General features: G+C 41.5%; 2 protein-coding genes across 2 annotated transcripts in view; both read right to left on the minus strand.

Annotated features, from left to right (window-relative positions):
* Positions 1-1,574: 1,574 nt before the first annotated feature.
* Positions 1,575-22,111, minus strand: part of LOC306805955 (pancreatic alpha-amylase) — a 29,728-nt gene continuing 9,191 nt past the window's right edge. The window contains exons 2-11 of the mRNA XM_079314273.1: positions 5,979-7,076; positions 5,251-5,397; positions 4,948-5,145; positions 3,601-3,831; positions 3,096-3,229; positions 2,888-3,010; positions 2,678-2,777; positions 2,337-2,458; positions 2,099-2,224; positions 1,575-1,882 (exon numbers count right to left, since the gene is read on the minus strand). Of these exons, the coding sequence (XP_079170399.1) occupies positions 1,693-1,882; positions 2,099-2,224; positions 2,337-2,458; positions 2,678-2,777; positions 2,888-3,010; positions 3,096-3,229; positions 3,601-3,831; positions 4,948-5,145; positions 5,251-5,397; positions 5,979-6,149 (1,542 nt within the window). The 5' untranslated portion in view covers positions 6,150-7,076 and the 3' untranslated portion in view covers positions 1,575-1,692. The remainder of the gene's footprint in view (positions 1,883-2,098; positions 2,225-2,336; positions 2,459-2,677; positions 2,778-2,887; positions 3,011-3,095; positions 3,230-3,600; positions 3,832-4,947; positions 5,146-5,250; positions 5,398-5,978; positions 7,077-22,111) is intronic.
* On the minus strand, positions 8,024-15,009 carry LOC306805952 (pancreatic alpha-amylase-like). The gene is made up of 11 exons (XM_079314270.1): positions 14,886-15,009; positions 14,250-14,465; positions 12,659-12,805; positions 12,185-12,382; positions 11,347-11,577; positions 10,360-10,493; positions 10,152-10,274; positions 9,942-10,041; positions 9,601-9,722; positions 9,363-9,488; positions 8,024-8,762 (listed from the first exon to the last, which is right to left on the minus strand). Exons 1-11 carry the CDS (start codon positions 14,886-14,888, stop codon positions 8,573-8,575), a joined length of 1,590 nt encoding a protein of 529 aa, XP_079170396.1. The 5' UTR covers positions 14,889-15,009; the 3' UTR covers positions 8,024-8,572.

The following is a 22,111-nucleotide window of genomic DNA, read 5'->3' on the forward strand; positions in this document are numbered from 1 at the left end:
GACTGTCCACAGACATTGTAAGGGAACAGCTCAGGAATAACACCAATGAAAATTAGGCCAAAATATGAAGGTTCATTATTATAAAGATAATGAATTCCATGTATTCACCTTGCCCCAACCCTAAAGATTAACTTTCTTCAAGGGTCTTCTGACTGCCTTCATGCTCCAGAGTATTCAGTATGCAGAGTATGCAGAAGATTGCAGAAATTAGCATCCACAATTATTACCATTTGTCATCTACAAACACACAGAAGTGCTAAGCTTCCAAAGGCTTTCTTCCAACTGAAATGAAAAATAAAATATGATGGCATATTTACCATGATATCACACTTTCTTTTGTAGGGGGAAGGAAGGGAGCCCCAAGAAAACAACAAATAAAAAATTCCCAGTCACATAAATCTTGGAATAATAGGAAAGTATAATGCAGTTATTTAAGCTGGCTGCTTCTCAGTGCTGTTGGCTGGTTAATGCACTCTAATTATTAGTTTAGGACCAAGAAATACCAAACGTTTGTCATTCTCTGACAAACATTTGGTATTTCCACTTTCAACTCAGAAGTGCCATAGCACAGGTCACACTTTAATGCTCTCCTACTTTCTTAATCCTAAACTAGATGCTCTGGCTATTTATCCCCCCCTAAGTGCTTTAGTGTGCCAGCTGGGTGAAAATCCAAGCACTCACTTTGACTCCAGTGGCTGGAGATAACTCACCACTATCATCTCAAACATGCATTCATTCTTACAACCATTCTGATTTAAGGCAAAATTAAAATTGCCACAGCATGAAAACACTTGCAAAGGAAATATCTGTATACTGTTCACAATTGTACAATGAGATTAATACACTAAGACTGTTAAAAACACAGATTGCAGATAAACACATGATCAGCAATTTAAAAGTTAGTGTTGTGTGTTGAGTTTTTCATTTGTTTCCCCTTAAAAGAAAATAACTTGAATAAAATTTTTAGAGTCTCCATAAAAGAGACAATAGATTGTTAGTTTCTCTTCACAGAACTCTTTTCTTAGAAAAGTAACAGTGATTCAGGGAAATAATAAGCTGACATAAAGGCATGCAGAGCTGAACAAAAGTTTCTATATTTGCTGTTGCGTTTAGCTGAGAAAATAAATTTCCATGAATAATTCAGTTAACAACTTTCTGGCCCACTCATAGGTAGTACACTAGGAATTCATGGTTTTTCTAATCTTACTGTTTATTTTCCCTTATCTGACAAATATACAATTTTAACTCTGGATTAAACCCACTGGAAGGGCAAATTATCAAATCATGGTTTATTTTTTCTGTTTGGATGAATGTGACAATGTTTACTGCCTGAATGTCTCTCTCTCTGTATATATATATATATATATATATATATATATATATGAAACTTAAATATGAGCAGTTGTACATACAAGCAGCTATTCACTTTGTTTTATTGTGCATCACTTCCATTAAATCTGATAACTATTATGCTGAAAGCCCATTTAGAGAAGAGCTATGGTGGGCAAAATCCTCAAAATTAAAAATAGAAAAAGAGGAGTTACATTTAATTAAATAAGGTAAAAACATTACTCTTCAATTTGAATGCCATTTATTATTGAATCAAGAGCCATTCATGGCCAAAAACAGGGGAATAACATATGCGAGAAATAGTAATACACAGACTAAACAGAGGAGGACATTTCTCCCAAATTACAATTTGGCATCAACATGAATTGCAATAAATGGATCTTCAGCATCAGTATTAATCTGGAAATTAGCCATTCCATCTCCAGAAACAAACACCTGCTTTCCAGTACATTTGCCATTCTCTTTTTGTCCAGAAATAACATCACAGTAGGTACCAGCAGGCAGTCCAGTTTGTACATAGACGTTCATATTCCTATGGGAAAATAAACATTATTTAAGCATTGTTTTTAAAACAGGTATTTCAAATTGGGTGTAACATTTCTGAACCCGATCTTACTCCCATATTTGAAGGGCATGGTAAAACATTTTAGCTCTCTGAACCCAGCATGTACTCAAATAACTCATGTTGGATTGCTGATGAGAGATGTTATTGTTCTTTCTGGGGATAGTATTTCTGCCACTGACTTACCAGTCATCATTATTGAAGATGATGAAGCCTTTGTTACCACGGCCAAAAGCCACTTGATTGCTGCCATTGTCCCACCAGTTGGAGAAAGGCTCACCATCCACCACATTACGGAAGATAACCATGTTCCTGAAAACACAAACAATGTCTGTCACTGCACCTGCAACAGCTCTAATGCCACATGGAGCAGAAAGCAGAAGCAACTGCTTTTACTTCTTGTTCCCCCTGCTCAGGGCCCTACTTGATCTGGCGCCAGCGATGTTCACAGACCCAGTCGTTGCCACAGGTCGTGTCCTCGTTGATTGTGACAGGCTTTATGGAGCCATCCTGGTTACTTGGGGGTCCAACCCAGTCATTGATGTCCTGTCATTAAAGACACACCTTTAAAACTTCTGACTGAACATGCAGACAGCCCCTCTGGAGAGCAAGGCTAGAGGCAGCATCAGTTTCACCGGCTGCATCCAGCACGGGACAGGGAAATCACTTGACATACTGAACCATGCACTGAACCATTGCTCCATTGCTCTGGCCCTGTTCTCACCCTTAATCCCCATGGATGGACCTCCTGCATTAACAGCTCACCTGTCCATTCTCAAAATATCTTGGCCAGCGAAAACTCGACATCACACGTGTGAACCCATACGGATGGGCAAGCATGAAACCAGATGCCATTTTATAGAGCCTGTTTGTTGGACAAACAAGGAATGAGACATGGAAGGAGGAACCAGCCACAGAACACACAGACAAACCAGCAAAAGCAAGAAGCATCACTAGACAAGAGCAATCCCCTACCTGGCATCCCAGAAAGTTAGAATAGCAGATCCACCAGCCCCGTGTCCTCTCTGGTTGTCGTGGTTATCCACAAAGACCAGGGCTCTGTCGGAAGGCACAAAGCCCCAGCCTTCTCCCCAGTTCCTAAACAAAAACACAGGCTTGAAGCTGCCCTGTCAACTGGTGTCTCCAGTGAATCCTGGATAAGCTGCAGCAGCTCCATCCTTACTTTAAGTAGGCCATCTTTTCTCCGTTCCACTTGCGGAGCACGGTCCCCAGTTTGGCTCCGTATTTGAATTCTGTCACTCGGCCGTTTCCAAAATATTCGCTGCCTGTGATGGGCTCTCCACCCAAGTCAATTACCTGGCACAGGACAGAAAACCTGCATTCCTTCTTGTGTCACAAAAACCAACAATGCAATGCAAAGATCTTGAGTTCTTGCTTTACATTGAGAAGGAAGTATCTATGTATTTGTGCTATGTAGATCTACAAAAAGTCAGTAGAAGACATGAGGGACACATGTAAAAACATGACTGAAGAAAGGAAAGGTAAAGACAATCTGTTGTGGAGGCATTTTTAAAAATCAAAACTACCTATATCTGCAGGGCTGCTCTAAGTTGTGAGCTCCTTCAAATTGTAAATTGGATGAAGATCTATTATTGTTCCTCTGAAGGAGGAGACAAAAGAGATACAAAAGACAAAGGCAAACATAATGGAGAAAATGTAGGGATTACCTCCTGGTAAATGAAAGGTTTAGTTCCCTCAGTAAACCATTTAGTATTTAGATCATTCAGCTTGTCCAGAAATGCTCTTATGTCCCCAGGCCACATGTGCTTGGCAGCATCAATTCGGAATCCTGCTACACCAATGTCAATGAGATAGTTCAGGTACTCTGCAACCTTCGAGCGCACGTAATCCTTCTCCAGGGCCAGATCCAGCAGGCTGACCAAGCGGCAGTCACGGACCTGTGCAGCAGAAAAAAATAATAATATATCTGTGTGTTACACCAAAGGAGGGATGGAGGGTGGGTGGTGGTTAATGAGGTTGTAGTGGATTGGGAAGAAGGGAGTGATATCCAGAGTAAAGGCTTTTGTCTGCACAAGTCACCATGATAAAGCCTTACTGTCCTGGAGACACCTGCCTTCCAACAGGAAGTGGTGAATAAATTCTTGTTTTTCTTTGCTTGTGTGTGTGGCTTTCTCTTTACCTATTAAAATGTCTTTATCTCAATCCATGAGTTTTCTCAGTTTTACTCTTCCAATTCTCTGCCCCATCCCCTGAAAGCAGGAGGCCGAGTGGTGTTTAGCTGCTGGCTGAGCTATACCTCAAGTTCTCTTTGGTGCCCAGCATGGGACTCAAATGGTTTGAATTAACAATGGCTATGATTAATGTGCTGGATGAAATTTATATCTGTTATTGCCGTTTGGCTAATGACAGGCTCCTGTGCTTGCCACAGGGCTCACTGGCCTCACTGTGCATTGGAGTCCTGGGCTCAGCACTGGCTGCTGTGTGCTTTGGCTGCAGCTGCAGCCTGTGCTGCTGATCCCTCACCCTGGGACATTCTGATCCCTCACTCTGGGACGTTCTGATCCCTCACTCTGGGACATTCTGATCTGGGATCAGCGATGGCCTGGGTTGGCACCTTAATGAAGCAGTGCAAGTGCAGAAACATCATGATGTATTATTGCAAAGTGGCCGAAGGCAGAGCTTGAGAAAGAGCTGCTACATATTCCAACTACAAAAAACAGTACCTTGTGTAACCAGGGCACCACCTTGCACTGCTGCCAATTTTCCATTGGGGCTCCTTATCATGATCAGCTGAGTTTATAAGCTATAAAAATGAGCTCACAGGCTGAGCTGAGCACACTGGGCTCAGCTCAGGAGCAAACATCTGCATATAGGGTCTTGATTCCTCAGCACTTAGAATACTTTGTTCTACACGTACCTATGGTCAATACTTCATTCACTTGTCAAGTGACTAAGCACAGATTTTGTGAGGCACTATGCTGTTTGATTTTACTGCAGAGTTAACAGAACACGTCAAAAAAAAAAAATTTGAAGATTCTGCCAGAGGAAGTTACCTGATATATATCACCATAATTTTCAATTTCTCCACTTCCAGAGTGACATTTGCCATCATTGAAATCCCAGGCAGAGTACGGTACAGCTGGAAAATCTCTGTTTCCAGCATTAAAGTAGCTTCCACAGGTAGAATGAGTACCTGAGCCACCTGCAGCCCCACACATATGGTTGACCACAGCATCCACGTAGATGCGGACCTGGAAAAGCAATATGTGCATTTCAGTATATTTTGTTGCAAAAGTGAAGTGCTAGCCACAGCTTTACCACATCATTATTAAGTTGATTTTTTCCCTTTCACTTACTCCAACATTGTTGCATCTGGTCACCATGTCTCTGAACTCCTCCTCATTTCCTGATCGAGTGCAGAGCTTGTAGCTAATGGGCTGGTATCTTTCCCACCAGGGTCTGTTCGGGTTAGTAACGACAATATTTTCATTTGGAGGTGAAACCTGCAGATGGAATTATGTACTTTGATGAGAAATCCAATGGTTTTATCTCAGCATTTTAAGGGCAAAATCTGCACTCAGGACCTCTGCCCTCAGAGGAAAGTTAGTACCCAACCCAGTTCTCTCTCACAGCAGTAGTTCAGGTCTGTGAGATGCCTGTATTGTACACTGGCAAGAAAGAGATTTTGGGTTGTTCCTGTGGGTTGCCTGGATCCAGCACGGGCCTGCTATCAAGGACACGTGCATGGAAAGGCTGAAACCACAGGACTTATTTTTACCTGTAATAGTGACAGCCTTAGGAATGCCAAACCTCACAGCTTCCATGCTTCCTTTAGAACAAGTACCTTCTGCTTAGCTTTCAGGGGCAGCCTTTCAGAGGAAAGCATGCCCCTCTGCAATTGCTAGAGACACACCATCATTCACTGGGCCTGCAGGTTAGGAGTGCTTCCAAAAGCAGTTACTACTTCCAACCCTTCCTCCTCAGCAGCAGTTTCTTAGAGATGACTGTCTCCAGCTCAGGCATTCTGACTCATTAATCAAATATTACAATGCCATTTTCCTCCTATTCACAGAAAACAACTCACCTGAACTCCCCCAAATCCATTTGGGGCCAAGTAGCGCTCACACTCCAGAGCAATGTCCTGCCAGCGCCACTCGAAGAGATGCACAATGGAGTTTCTCTGAGGGAGAGTGTTGGGGTTGTACTGCCCCCAGCACAGCCCTGCAGCTGCCAGGAGAAGGAGAAGGACCTGCATGGTGCCTTCAGTGTAAGGCTGTGGTCTCTTCACTGGCTATTTATGTGCCTGCAAGATGACAAAGTTCCTGTAGCAGGTGTCGAAATTCTCATGGATCAATGCTATCAGTTATTATTTAGATAGCTGGCTCACTATCATTCCTTTGGTTTGTTTTTCTCCTGTATTACCCAACAGCTGAAGATAAAATATCTTTTCACATTGCTTATACACCATCATAAACCAAGTGGTCTGTGAGCAGTGCACCCAAATCCAGAACTGCACTCTTTCCAACCACACAAACAAAAATACTTCATCAAAAGTATTCCAAAACATCGCACACAGACCCTCCAAGGGGTCTCTGGAATGTAAAAGGAACGGGAGGTGATTGAAAGATGACTGGAAAGCTAACAGCATTAGGAGAATGAATGAGTTTGCCAGCATCCACAAGTGTCCTGCTCTCAGGATTAGGCTGAGTTCAGACCAGGCTATGAACAACTGTTGTGGTTTGACACTGCCCAACATCTGGCACCCAGGAGAGTTGCTCACTCACTCTCCCCTGCTACATCTGGGCAGGAGACAAATTAACAAAGGGCTCATCAGTGAGATAACAACCAGGAGAAAACACTTCAAGGGCAAAGCGGGCTCAGGTTAAGGTTGCAAAGTGGGTTTATTACTAACAGAATCAGAGGAAGATAATGAGAAGTAAAATAAGCCCTTAAAACACCTTTTTGTCCCCAGTCCCTCCCTCCTTCCCAGTGAGAGTGCAGGCAGACAGGGCATAGGGGTTTGGTCAGTTCATCACTGAGATTTTCCTCTGCTGCTCAGGGAGAGGAGTCCTTCCCTGTGAGACTGTGGGGTTTCTCCAAGGGAGTTCTCTGTGAACTTCTCCAGTGTGGGTCCACCCCCAAGAGCAGCAGCCCTGCCAAAACTGCTGCAGTGTGGGTCTCTCTTTCCATGGCTGCAGGCCTCCAAGAACAGGCTGCTCCAGCCTGGAAGCAGGTCCCTCTCTCCCACTGGGTCTCCCACTGAATCACAGCATCTCCAATGGATCCCCACAGGCTGTGGGTGGATCTCTGCATCCCCATGGATCCCCACAGGCTGCAGGGACACAGCTGCCTCACCATGGTCTCACCACAGCCTGCAGAGGAATCACAGCTCTGGCCCCTGGAGCACCTCCTGCCACTCTTTCTCCACTGACCTTGGAGTCCCCATGCTGTTTTCCTCACATGTTCTCACCTCCTCCTCTTCTCTGACATGTCAGAGTTACTACAGGAGAAGAGAAACATCAGTGCACTTCGTACCTGAACTGCATCTGGTGTGTTCTTTCTGAAACTAGCCATACCAGTGTGTCACATGCATCCTTCTCTTTCCCAGATTTGGTCTTCAAGGACAAAACAGACAAGCAGGTCCCATTTTCCACCTGTTCATTTTCATATCCCAGACCTTAAGGCCTTTAAGCCCTCTAAGGCCACTATTTCACTGTAATAGTGGAAAAAGAAAATTACTACAAATGACCTTTCTACTCACTATCAGCAAGGAACCAGTGAGTGATTGCACCTTGTGATTATCAGTTCAGGGAAAACAGACCTCCTCCTTCTTCAGTATTACCAAGGGCAACCAAATGGGCCTCAGGGTAATTTTTACATCACCATTCCCTGTGGAGTCCCACTGAGGTGATGGAATGTCACTGCATGACTTTCAGTTTCCAATGGCATGTATTATCCAGTGAAAAATAAACCACTGTCAGCCAAGAACAGGACAGACCTGTCCTCAATAACCCAACACAAAGGATGGCAGTGCCACTGGCAAAGGGGACTGGGAGCCCTAAGACAGGCTCTGCAGGCTGTGACTGTTCAAGCAGGTTGCAAAAAAAAGGTGACTTGAAAGTCAGCATAAAGGGCTCATATGTGGCTTTTATTTCAGATAAGCAACTGTGCCACTTGAATGCATCAGCTGGGAGTGTTAATTAAAAGGGTGTGAAGGCTCCTTGGTTTAGCCAGAGCAGCACAGGGAAAAGTGCCCACACAGCTCAGCTTGAAGGATTATACAAAGTTATCAACTAACACAAGTTTTCTGAAGGTAGTAATGGGCTTTAGCTGGTTTCAACTCACACATTCCTATCCTACAACTGGGAGTGCCCACCCTCCCCTACATTTCCACTTATGCACAGAGCAGCACAATTTTACATTTAGAGTCAATCTTCTCCTTCCATTTTTTGTTAGCACCTTAACTGAATAAAGTGCACTTACAAATGCACACAGATGTACAGCACCACTCCCAGATCTGCCCTGGCACCACCAGTCCCCATCTCTGTACAGCAGCTGCTCACTATTTCATTAGTATTACACTAACACTCTTTGCTGTGTCTCAGTTCACTCTGCACTTCTGCCTGCTGTTAACAAAGATACGGAGGAGAAGCAACAGCACATGCACAACACATCTGGTTACAATTTAGCATCAACATGAATTGCAATGAATGGATCTTCATCTTCATTGTCAATCAGGAAATGAGCCATGCCATCAGCAGCAACATGAACTTGGAGTGCTGTACAGAGGTCACCTTCCTTTTGCCCAGAAATGACATCGCAGTAAGTGCCAGCAGGCAGACCAGTCTGCACAGACACATTCAAGGACCTTTGGAAGAGAATGAAGTGCAGTAAACATTACGAGGACTCTAAAATGCTCTTCAAATCATACCGGAGACTTCAGATTAACTTGGGAGTTATCCCTAGCACTCCTCTGGACACTGCAGAATCTATTCAATCACTACATGATTCAGATTGCTCAACACCAAAACCTACAGCTAATTATTACAGACCTGACATATTCCTGTTCTCTTATCATCTTATTTTTGCAAAAAAGACTCCAATGCAGATTTTAAAACTGTCACATATTGCAATATTAGAACATATTCCCAGTTCGAAAGTTCCCTCACTTTAATGAATTTAGACTTTGCTGGCTGACCAGGCCCAGCGACACAGCCAGCTTCAGAACAGGGAATTAGAAAGACCACAGTACAAAGCCTAAACTGCCAAGAGTGAAGACTGTCTATGGTAGAGTGGAAAATAGTAAGTTTAAATTGTCAACCATAAATGAAGCGTCCCCGAGAAAGATCTAGTCAAGCTTGCAACACCTTAAAATATTTCACTAATCACTAGATAGTTTAAATACATATGTTACATAATAATTTATTTATAATCATAATAAATTGTAGGTTATTTCCATCTCACTTACCAGTCATCATTATTGAAGATGATGAAGCCTTTGTTACCACGGCCAAAAGCCACTTGATTGCTGCCATTGTCCCACCAGTTGGAGAAAGGCTCACCATCCACCACATTACGGAAGATAACCATGTTCCTGAAAACACAAACAATGTCTGTCACTGCACCTGCAACAGCTCTAATGCCACATGGAGCAGAAAGCAGAAGCAACTGCTTTTACTTCTTGCTCCCCCTGCTCAGGGCCCTACTTGATCTGGCGCCAGCGATGTTCACAGACCCAGCCGTTGCCACAGGTCGTGTCCTCGTTGATTGTGACAGGCTTTATGGAGCCATCCTGGTTACTTGGGGGTCCAACCCAGTCATTGATGTCCTGTCATTAAAGACACACCTTTAAAACTTCTGACTGAACATGCAGACAGCCCCTCTGGAGAGCAAGGCTAGAGGCAGCATCAGTTTCACCGGCTGCATCCAGCACGGGACAGGGAAATCACTTGACAAACTGAACCATGCACTGAACCATTGCTCCATTGCTCTGGCCCTGTTCTCACCCTTAATCCCCATGGATGGACCTCCTGCATTAACAGCTCACCTGTCCATTCTCAAAATATCTTGGCCAGCGAAAACTCGACATCACACGTGTGAACCCATACGGATGGGCAAGCATGAAACCAGATGCCATTTTATAGAGCCTGTTTGTTGGACAAACAAGGAATGAGACATGGAAGGAGGAACCAGACACAGAACACACAGACAAACCAGCAAAAGCAAGAAGCATCACTAGACAAGAGCAATCCCCTACCTGGCATCCCAGAAGGTTAAAATAGATGATCCACCGGCCCCGTGTCCTCTCTGGTTGTCGTGGTTATCCACAAAGACCAGGGCTCTGTCGGAAGGCACAAAGCCCCAGCCTTCTCCCCAGTTCCTAAACAAAAACACAGGCTTGAAGCTGCCCTGTCAACTGGTGTCTCCAGTGAATCCTGGATAAGCTGCAGCAGCTCCATCCTTACTTTAAGTAGGCCATCTTTTCTCCGTTCCACTTGCGGAGCACGGTCCCCAGTTTGGCTCCGTATTTGAATTCTGTCACTCGGCCGTTTCCAAAATAGTCGCTGCCTTTGATGGGCTCTCCACCCAAGTCAATTACCTGGTAGAGGACAGATAGAGCTTTTCTTTCTACTCAAAAACCAAATAAATAAAAGACATTGCTTTAGACATTGCTTCAAGCAAGGGGACAGTACTTGAGCTAATTATTTTATTTGGCTTTCTTGCAAAATTATATCTAAGACTATTTTTGCCTTTTAGCTCAACTCAGCTGAGAATCTCTTTTCCATCTTCATCCTGTATCTCCTTACCCTGACTGATCACTTACCCTTGATTATGGCTTGGGATGTACCTTACATTCTGTATGGTCACCAATACCTCTGCTTCCAGGAGTTGGCCTGCATCCTTTCACTGTAGAGCTAAAGAATGTTTCCATTTGTCTAGACTCTGCAGGCCAGATACTAATTTAAGAAAATCTGTGCAGCAAGCTTAGCTTCTGCTGACTGGAACCAACTTGTTCCAATTCATTATTCAAACGTAAAATGCAAATTCAGAGCATCAAGTAATAGTTATGTCATCCGAAAAAAAAAGTTTCAGACAATAATCAACATTTATGTCTTCTGTTGATATTTATTATCCATAATTTAAAATTTAGGAAGTGAAATCTCTTTTTTAAACCAACAGAATTTTTACTCTAACTTCAGTGTAGTACATCTCATCTCTGAAAGAAAATTTCCAGATTACCGAATTCCAGAGGGTCCAAAACAAGTGGGGCATTTTGTACATCAACTATCATTTATGATATTTGTAGATTATGGTTGAGGATGGTACTGAAGATGATTTCTGTAATGTACTAGGGCTCAGCCCACGCAAAGCACTGTTATGTGTGACCGAGTCTGTTCTGGGCCTGCAAGAAATATGTTTGTGAAGAAAAATTATTAAAAAATAAAAGTTACCTCCTGGTAAATGAAAGGTTTAGTTCCTGCAGGAAACCACTGCGTATTGAGATCTTCCAGCTTGTCCAAGAGGGCCCTGATGTCGGCGGGCCAGGCGTGCTTGGCGGCGTCGATGCGGAAGCCGGCGGCGCCCGCGGCCAGCAGGCGGCTCAGGAACGCGGCCAGCCGGGAGCGCACGGCCTCCTGCCCCAGGGACAGGTCCAGCAGCCCGGCCAGGCGGCAGTCACGGACCTGCCACAAACAAACACCTCCCAGCTCAGAACTGCAACGCACAAACACCTCCCAGCTCAGAACTGCAACCCACAAACACCTCCCAGCTCAGAACTGCAACACAAACACCTCCCAGCTCAGAACTGCAACACACAAACACCTCCCAGCTCAGAACTGCAACACAAACACCTCCCAGCTCAGAACTGCAACGCACAAACACCTCCCAGCTCAGAACTGTAACACAAACACCTCCCAGCTCAGAACTGCAACACAGAAACACCTCCCAGCTCAGAACTGCAACGCACAAACACCTCCCAGCTCAGAACTGCAACACAAACACCTCCCAGCTCAGAACTGCAACACACAAACACCTCCCAGCTCAGAACTGCAACACAAACACCTCCCAGCTCAGAACTGCAATGCACTGCTACGCACGCCTTTGAGGGTCTTTGCCTATGTTATGATGCCAAAGAAAACCTTCAGTAGCCTTTGCTCCCCATGCACATCTTGCCTTTGGACAGTCATCTACACAGAAGCCGCCATAAGAAATTGTATTTACCCCTCTTTTCTGAAATTGGGACTCAAGGAAAACTTCCAAATTACAACAGAAGGCAAATTGTAGGTTTACCTGAGATATATCTTGATAATTCTCAATGTTTCCACTTTTAGATTTACATTTATGATCATTAAAGTCCGAGGCAGAATAGGGCACAGCTGGGAAATCTTCCGTCTTTGCATTGAAATAGCTTCCACAAGTAGCATGGTCACCAGCCCCAGCATTGGCTCCACACATATGGTTGATCACTGCATCCACATAAATGTGCACCTAGAGAACAGCATCCACTTAATTTGAAAAAGCTACTTCCCACAGCACCACTAATTAATGTTCTCTCTCTCATACCTCCTGCCCTATCCCCCTATTTCTGATTGTTTCCTTCACCCAACGTTTTATTAAATTTTTTTATTAGCATACATCATTAGGGTGATAAAACATGCAGCTCATCAGACAAGCAGGTAACACTGCATCTATTTTTTAAAATGGCAGAACCACTGCTGCCTATATCCTTGCATTGTAATCAACAGAAGTTTTTAAAGTACTTACTCCAACATTGTTGCACCTGGTCACCATGTCTCTAAACTCAGTTTCATTTCCAGATCTTGTGCACAGCTTGTAGCTAACAGGCTGGTATCTTTCCCACCATGGATGCTTGGGGTCAGTAATGATAACATTTTCATTGGGAGGTGAAATCTGTGAATAAAACAATGGCACTTAGTAACAGGATACTGATAACACTTAATTTGTTTGCCCAATATTTTTAGAGAAAAAACATAACCCACTTATATCCTCGGTATCCTCTGCTTACACTAGGATGGAAATAGAAGACTTAGGCCTGGCCTTCAAAACTGAAATATAGTATTAAAATTAGGTCCATGAACAGGGTATCCTAATTATCTTTGTGACTGCAAGCTTCAAAAAGAAGCATCTGAAGTTGAAAAACAAGGTCAGCAGAGCAGCAGAGGAAGGAAGTGACTGCATATCAACTGACATAACATCCTGCCTTTAAAAATTGATCCAACTTCTCATTCTTGTAATGTTTTGGATGAATGCATTCTTGACATAATTCTTGTAAGCTTCCAGGTGAGTTATACCTCTTCCTTTTACCGATTTTTCTGGCAACAAGCTTTTGCTGTTGCCTCCAAGCCTCTGTGTGTAACAACCTGATCCAACCATTTCTCAGAAAGATCCCTACAGCCTCTTAGCTGCCACACCTTCCTGACCAGAGCAGCAATCTGAAAAAAACTTCCTGGGACCCTGCTACAAGATGGATTAAAAAGACAAACACGCACAGGCCACAGTCTGAGAAATCAGTTTAAAATCCATCTGGTCTGTGTGGTTGCAAAGAAAAGATGATTATTTGAAAATTAGGGGGAAGTTCTCACTGAGGCCAGTTTGCAATCTATTAGGCTACAAGAGACAGGCAGACTTCACATCAATTTTTCCTCAGCAATCTGATAGGCAAACTGAAATACTTTAATTAGTGGCTGTTGTCCTGCTATGTTACCCACCCAAGTGCCAGTACTGGTTCCACAGGAACAAGTCTCTGTTGCTCAGACAGAACTGACTCATACAGGGACACCTTCACCACAACCTGTGCTCAGTTCACTTCCACTGCTCACAACAGGTTCCTGTAAAGAAGGGTCTTTTAGTGGTTACTGTGGCACTGTGCTTTACAGAGAAACTTGCCAGTTTGGATGAACAACATTAGCAGCCTTTTGTACTTAATTATTTAAAATCTTCAGCACTTTTTTGTTCTCTTTGGAAGACCTTTGTTCAGTCATAGCTACATTTTGCATTTATCTAGCTCTTAAGAGCTTCCCTTGATTTAAGTAATATGAACCAGATAAACATAGCTTACTTTTCACTGCAGTAAAAAAATGATTTAGCTAGTGATGTGCAATTCTAATTCATCTAAATGTAATAGTACAGACTGCAAAACATGCACCTTGGAGCAATAAAATAAATTCATGCTTACTTGATGATCGCTGAAGAACATATTTGTCAGCATTTACTACTTCCATTACCAATTTCTGTTTTTCTTGTTCAGTACCTTTGACAAACTGATCATTTGCTGTGAACAACAAATTATCATTTATGTAGCCATTGTAGTACCTACAGATAGGAACAGACATACCTGAACTCCCCCAAATCCATTTGGGGCCAAGTAGCGCTCACACTCCAGAGCAATGTCCTGCCAGCGCCACTCAAAGAGATGCACAATGGAGGTTCTCCTAGGGAGGGTGTTGGGGTGGTACTGCCCCCAGCACAGCCCTGCAATCAACAGCAGAAAATAGATCCCCATCCAGGGCTCTGTGGTCACTTGTGCTCTTCTTACTAACTGCCAGTGCTCCTGCAAGAGGGTAAAGTACACGTTAGAAAATACACATTTAAAGGCAAACACCCATCTCTGGCATCGTATCTATTTACTTGTCATTTTGTATGAGAACTGGATTTTATCTGAACTCTATCAAATTCTCATATTAACAGTAACTTTGTTTTCATGCAGTTAGAATTCAGATGATGTCTAATGCAGGCTTGCCTCCAGAATGCAAAAGTTGTGGTTTTATTAGTATAAAGCCAAAAACTACCTCAAAGGGCAAAGGAATACTTACACAGACTGAAGTGGACATTCCGTTTCTCATTTAATGTACATTATTTTATATTCCTATTTACCCTTGAGAGGCACCTTTTTTTTTTTTTCAAAATGGTATTGCTACCACCAACTTGAATATATTTAGAGAAGACCTTGCAGAGCCAGCATATTTCTTACCATGATTTGTTATGAAACCCCAGATATTTTGGAGGTTTAACATATGCTATCATTCATGATATGTATGACATGTCTCATTCAAACAACAGCCCAAAACCTGGAAGATCTCTCAGATACAGAAATTATTAATTATACTGACTCAAACCAGAAATGCTCAATGTCTGATCTCTGCATGCAGATGTTACAAGTGTTGTGAAGCTCCATAACCAAGAAATCTCCTTCTGAGTGCCCTCCTCTGCAAAAGGAGCTTTCCAGAGGCTTGAAAGCAGGTACATGCCCTCCTGATGAGCTAGGCTAGGAACTGCATTTCCCAACTCATATCCTGTTTGTATTTATTGAGGGACAAACAAAGACAATAACAAATAATTATAATTATATTAAAAAATTATAATAAAATTTCCTCCCCTAGAGAGATACAACATGTAACAAACAAGAAACTAAACAACTATCCAGATTTACTTTCCTCTGTTGAGACCCTTATTTTGCACTCTTCACATTTAGAAATTGATTTAGAGAGTCTGAGATACAAAGAAGTCCTATAAGAAGAACTTCTGCAAACTGCACACAAACAAACAGCAAATGGCTGAACTAATACTTCCCTTAAATAACAAAATACAGAATCTTGTTACTTTCCTGTATCTATTCCTTATAAAAAGCTATCTTGCAGAAACAACAGATAAGAGATTCCTCCACCAGGGAAACCAAACACCTCAGTGAAAGCAAAAACATGAACACAAGGGCCCTCAGGTTTGCTACACAAAGGAAATCAGTGCTTTCCCTGATTTAAAATGCACTTGGGAATGCACTGCTGAAAACTCCAACCTGCTGCAATAGTTACCCAGACCTAAGTTTATAAAAAATATTACCTGACTTCTACAAGACTGCCCTCATTTCTGCTTCCAGGAAAGGATGATCCATATCTCTCAAGGAGTGGAGCACTCTTAGGAGAAAATGTAGGTACAAAGTATATCAGTTTATAAAGTGAAGAACCTCCCAGAGCCTACTGCTATCAGCTGTCACTGTTCTTCACAAGCAGGCAGTTATTGTATTTAGCTTGCTTTTCTGATTGTGAACAAAATAATACAATTATTTAATTACTTTATTTTATTATTAGTTATTTTAATGCAATTATTTACTTGTAGATCGTTAATTATTACTATTATTATTTACTTTAATACAATTCTTTACTTGTCAGTATAGAGATTAAGTTTCAGTCACAAGTTGTTTTGTGTGCTTCCGTTTCCATGAAGAACACACATTAAGAGAAAATGAGCTAAGAAAATTCCATCTTCTCTGATGAGAGAAGCCATTTATCAGACTGGCAAGTTTTACTTACAGCAGTAAATACACAGAGCAGTAAATTACACAAAGTAGCAAGAATAATGTACCTTGACCCGAACAGCTCCAAAACTGAGTGCTTAAAATTTGATGTAGATTTCTCTGGAACAGGTTTATGGCTGCTTTGCCGTCAACACGATAAGAGGAGAATGGGGATGCTGAGATCCTCTTCACAGTGCTTTTCACACTTGGAGAAACGGCGAGCGGCCGGTGATGGCAATGCAGAGAAGGCGGGGCGGAGGCGCGCCGGCAGAGCTGCTGCTGCCGGGCACTCGGGTCACCGTGTCCCCGCGGGGCAGGGCCGCGCTGTGCCCAGGCGCTCCCCCAGCCGTGTCTCGGTCTGCCCGGGGCTGTCACGGCACCCAGCGGCTCGGTGCCTGCCGGGGCTCCCCAGCGCCCCCGCTGCGCTCCCGAGGCCGCGGGCCGGGCAGCGCCGCCCCTTCCGCGCCGAGCACAGCGGCTCCCAGCACAGCCCGCTCCTCACAGAGCACTCGACCCTGAGCACGGCGCCGCCTTGCTGCTCTGCTACCTCGGCGCTTCGGAAATTCACTTGCGGGCCTCCGGTTCGTGTAGCCCAACATGGGTGTTAGGACATACTGCTGTAGAGCCACAGAGGCACTGAAGCTGAAAAAGCCCTCTAGGATTAACAAACCATTACACAGTCCCCACGGGAATGCAGCAAGCAAGCTAAGAATAATTCCAGTAAAAGCATTTTGATGTAATCTGCTAATCCAGTTCGTATTGGAAAACAAATAGCAACGATCGATTTACTTTGGTGCAGCCACCAATACTAGTGATTTAGACTGTTTGCAGCTGGAATAATAACAAAATAAATATTTTACGCCAGCCAGCTCCCACACCATCAACTATGATTTATTTAGTCATTTATGGAATAACCTCTTCTTCAAGTCCACTGGACTAGAATCTCTTGTTAATTAAATGTCATTGCAACGTTCCCCACATGGTTTTAGAAAGTTCCACTAACCAGCCCAATATGCAGCAAATCCTGTTATGTGGTCACTGTTGTTATCACCCTCAACAGGGCACAGACCACATCTATACCAATTTTAACTGCTGCTCTGGTTTTAATGACCTCAGTCTCATCAGTGACAGTTTTCAAGTTGCAGATGAACAGTGCCCAGTTCCACAGCACAAATTCACACACTAGTCCTTCTGCTTCATCTTCAAGGCAAGATCTGTCCCACTCAAAACCCCAAGAACAAAAGTCAAACAAAGAGAAGGCAGCAAAATGAAGGGAAATAATTTATTAGATTTCACAAGCAATCTAACATACATTTATGATGTAAGTCTTGTGATATTTAAAGATATGTGGAATCTTTAAGACAGGAAAATTTTTATTCTCTGCCTTAAATACTTCAGAAATGCTACTACGCACAGTTCAAGAGTCCTGATGATTATACTGCTTCTTCCCCAGCTTGGTAATACTTGAAAGAGATGGAACACAAAAGGGACCTGGAACATCACAAAGGCATGTTAAAAGTAAGAACTATCAAAGAATAGCAGTGTTATACCGGCTTTTGACAACTAAATTAAAAGATGCTTAGTGTTTTAAAAAGTGCTTAAAGTCTGTGAAAAATACATCTGAGAAATGCAGGCTGTATTAATTATATATTATAGAAAGTTAAACAGTAATGTAGTATGAAACCCCCAGGAAATGTAAGTCACTAACAACAACACTACCTCAGTGCAGAGAGCAATCTAACAAAACCCAAACATCCAACAAAAAGGCAGCAGTGACTATAAGTTGATTATTAGTCCAGCTTCAAATATTTAATTGCAATATATTGTTAATTTTCTTCTTCACTCAAAAAAGACAAAGTAAGGAATGCATAAACTAAATCAACTCCAGATTGCTTCTCATGTACCAGGACAACAATAATCATCAAATAATCTATAATACTGGTCAACCCCTTAATATTAAGGCTGCTCTGCAATGTATTTTAGCTAACATATTATTATCTTAATATGTATTTAAAGAAAAAGGGCAGCTTGGTCAGTGTGAGCTCAGCACAGCTTCACACAGATCAGCTGGTATAAGCTAGAACTGTTCCACTAAGGAACAGGACCATGAATTAGTAGTGTATCTGAGGAAGAAGGTGAAGGCCACCTTTTAGGACTAAGAACCTTCATTGTGTCTATTCACACAACACAGACAACTCATTGGTTTCTTTTTTCCCCCCTGAAAAAAATTGGCTTTTTAGAATTATTAGATTACCTCAAACTTAAAGCATGTTACCTCCTCCCCACACCTACTCTATAATGAAAACTTAAGATGCAGTTGAGTGCTACAGGAAACATTGCACAAAAAAGGATACAACAAGAAAGGATACACTCTGCATGACAGTATTACTGCAGTATTTACGCAGGAATGTTTCTAAAGAAGAACAGCAGAATGTGGTTTAATTTTACTTGATTCTCAGTATTGCACACACAACTTTATGCTACCTAGCAAAAAAAAAGCAAATATGCCTCTTTGATAAAAAACAGTTCTAACCCTTATGAGATTTAATGAGGGATAATGAGTCCATCAACACTAAACTTCATATTCAAAAGTAAATACATTTTTTGATAACTTGAGCTATTAGGACACCAGCAGATTTTTCCATCTCCTGCAAGACTTTGCATTTTACAGACTCACTTTATTCCCATCAGGTCCAAAACTCCATAATGTTTCCCTTTAATGTGAGCTTTCAAATCACTTCTTCCCTAGGAAGAAGCTGGAGACCTCTCAACATCAGTTTCTTCCACATAACTTTTCTCCCAAGAAGTTGTATTTTAGCTACAGGAAAAGTCACTTTAGGTGAACTTTTTGCCAGTCCATCAATAAAAAGGTATCTCAGCCAGCAAGGAGTTCTGCAGTATATTTATAAACCATATGTATTGTTTTATCAAAAAAAAAAAAAAAAAAAAAAAAAGCCCATGGTAGAAAAAAAAATTTAGAAAAACAAAAACAAAGCAAAACAAACAAAAACCCACAAAGCAAAGCAAAAAAAAAAAAAAAAAGAAACCAGAACAAAAAAAAAAACAACAAAACAAAACCCCAACAACCCTAGACTCAGGTTTTTATCATGGAATTTTGCATCATAAATGAGCATCCATCAGAATATTCCAGCAGGAACAGAAAAATATGCAGAAATAGGGTTCAGCTTAACCATTACTTGGGAAATGCAACACATATTTTTAGTTAAAGCTGATGGATCTTTAGAAATCTAAGTAATTCCATGGCATATTGTGATGATTACAACATAAACAGTACAGGTGAGAAGCTCTGCCCATGAACTGAACACCAGGGACACTTGTAAGATGGTAACTTGTGGAAGACTTTCAGGTGCACAAGTAAACCTTGCCTAATTATGGTTTGCTCACCCTAGAAAAAGCTTCTGAGTTGGCCATCAACACAATAACAACACCTTGTTATTTCTTTATGCAACTCAAGTGTTTAGCATGTTTAATGAATTCAGAATTAATGTATTTTAATTAGTTGAAAAGACATGGAATTCCTAAAAGAATAAAAGTGCTCAGACTTCATCTATCAGTCTCTCCAACAGCTAAAATGCTTCAATTTTTCTAAAAGTAAGAAACCTTAGTACTCTTATTACATACTAGGTAATATACAAATAGAAGTTTTTTCTAACAAGAAAGGAGTGAGAAAAAAGACTGAAATACTCTCATAAATACTTTATCCCAATAGAACACTTTAGCCAAGGCTCTCTTCTCTCTTTTCAATGACCAGTACCAAAGAAATCCTATAAAAAAAAAGTGTTCTTTGACAAGATAGATTTTACTAACCACAAACAGTAACACAAAATAGGAAGGAAGACCCAATAGCATCTCAGCTACGAGGAAAACAAGCTTAAATCTGATTTTAAAAATCCTTAGACAATAGATAGAATGAAGAACCTACAATTAGAGTAGCTGTTAGAAATACTACCATCACAATAACCACTCTGTGGGCTTTACAGACAATTTGTAAAAATAAAAAACAACTGTTCACATTCTTTATTTCAAATTCAGGTTTTCTTCAGAGTAAGAAGGATCAAGGTCCAGATTAAAAACACATTATGGGTTAAGTAATGTTTCACAGGCACTCAAGCTAAGATTTCAGTTAATTTTGTTTTAAGCAGAGGCATAACCAGAGTGATCTCAACTGGAGCCAGAAATTAAGGCCAATGCCCTTTAAATTTGAACTAGCTCATGTATCAGAGGGTGCAGATTGAGAAATCAATGCTTTTTATTCTTGCACCATTTAATTCACATGGTCATTTGCAAATAAAACTAAAATAAAACACGAAATATGTAAGTGAAAAATAAGAAAGGACTTTTAATCAAAAAAAAAAGTGCTATACAATCAAAAAGTGACAGTTCCAGGTGAAAAACCAGTCTAGAGACCACTTGTTCTAACAAAACATTTCTTATGACAGACCTAACCAAGTCAAAAACCTTGTATTTATTTTATATACGGTCTTTGCAGGATCAAAGATGCAAAAATATGAAAATACGAATTTTGTTCTTAAATAAAGCACTTTTACTTTCCTATTTCAGAGGAGTTGCCTCTGTTTTTTTCAGCTACCATAAGCAGTGCACTATGTTATGCTGACTGATTTTCTTAAGGCATTTTCTATTCTGCAGGACATTATGACAACAAAACTAGAGATTGGCAGAGATTACAAAGAATCTAATGCAAATGCTTGAAGAAAAGGATACAACCACCATGGGTTTTTCAAATAGGACATATCCATTTGCTTCCTTTAGTGCTTTAGCAGCTGCTTTCTCATTCGGCAGCCCAATGAATGCCTGTCCCTTCATACGGCCTTCTTTCATCAAACGGATGTCAAACCTAGGGGCACAGGGCAGAACTGGAATTACTCATGGCCAACAGACCTGGCACATTTCACAGCACAAATGCATTCTCATGCTTCAGGTGGGAGAAACAGAAGCAAAGCCTACAAGGAGGCATGATGTCCTTGGAGACCATTTTGCTTGGAGATCCATTTACTGAAAGGTAATATTAAACTTCAGGATGGAAAATTGATGTGCAGTACTACTAAATAGGACATATGCAAAATGATCAAATACAAATTTTATAAGCGTGTGAGTATCAGATCATTTGAGGCCAAAATTCTACTGAATTGTGTAGGACTAGAAAAATCTTCTTACTAGTTTTTTGTGTCTACCTAGATAAAAAAAGACAAAGGGAAAAATGAAAGTGCATTTCATTTGTGGCAGTTGATTTAATTCTTGTTAATCAACACTACAACTGACATGCAGCATACACTTAGTTTATTGCTATTGATAGGAAATATTGTCAGGGGAGAGAAAAGGTGTTTTTTAAGGTGATTAAAGAGTGATGAACTGTAATATGATAAAATGTAAATTTTATCTTACTTATACAAAGAAATCTGCCCATGAAGTCCATTAGGCAGTAGAGTAGCACTTCAAAAGAAGACACGGATGGATCAACAAAGTCATGTTCAAAGCAGACCAGATAAAACATTTAAGAGGTGTGTTGAGAGGATCATCTTGTAATTATAGTGCAACTGAAATGACCTCAATGGTCTTATCCAACCCTCTGATCTCTAAGTGTGGGATAACAGAACATGGCATTTGAGAACAGAAGGCCACCTGTGTCTCCAGAAGATGAGGATTTTTCCCAAGTGAGCAGACATGTGAAAGGGCAGTTGTATTTCACCTATAACAAATAGGATGATAGTGATCATGGCTGAATTATGGGGTTTCCTTCTTTTAGAAAAAAACCCACAGCCCTCCACAGTGAAGTTACATCCCTTCTCTAGTTTCTCAGCTTTGTAAATATGCTGTAGATGTCTTAAGATAAACCTTGTCCAGTCTCATGCAAGGTGAAAAAATTT

This window comes from Erithacus rubecula (genome assembly GCF_903797595.1).
Source record: "Erithacus rubecula genome assembly, chromosome: 10".
Taxonomy (NCBI): domain Eukaryota; kingdom Metazoa; phylum Chordata; class Aves; order Passeriformes; family Muscicapidae; genus Erithacus; species Erithacus rubecula.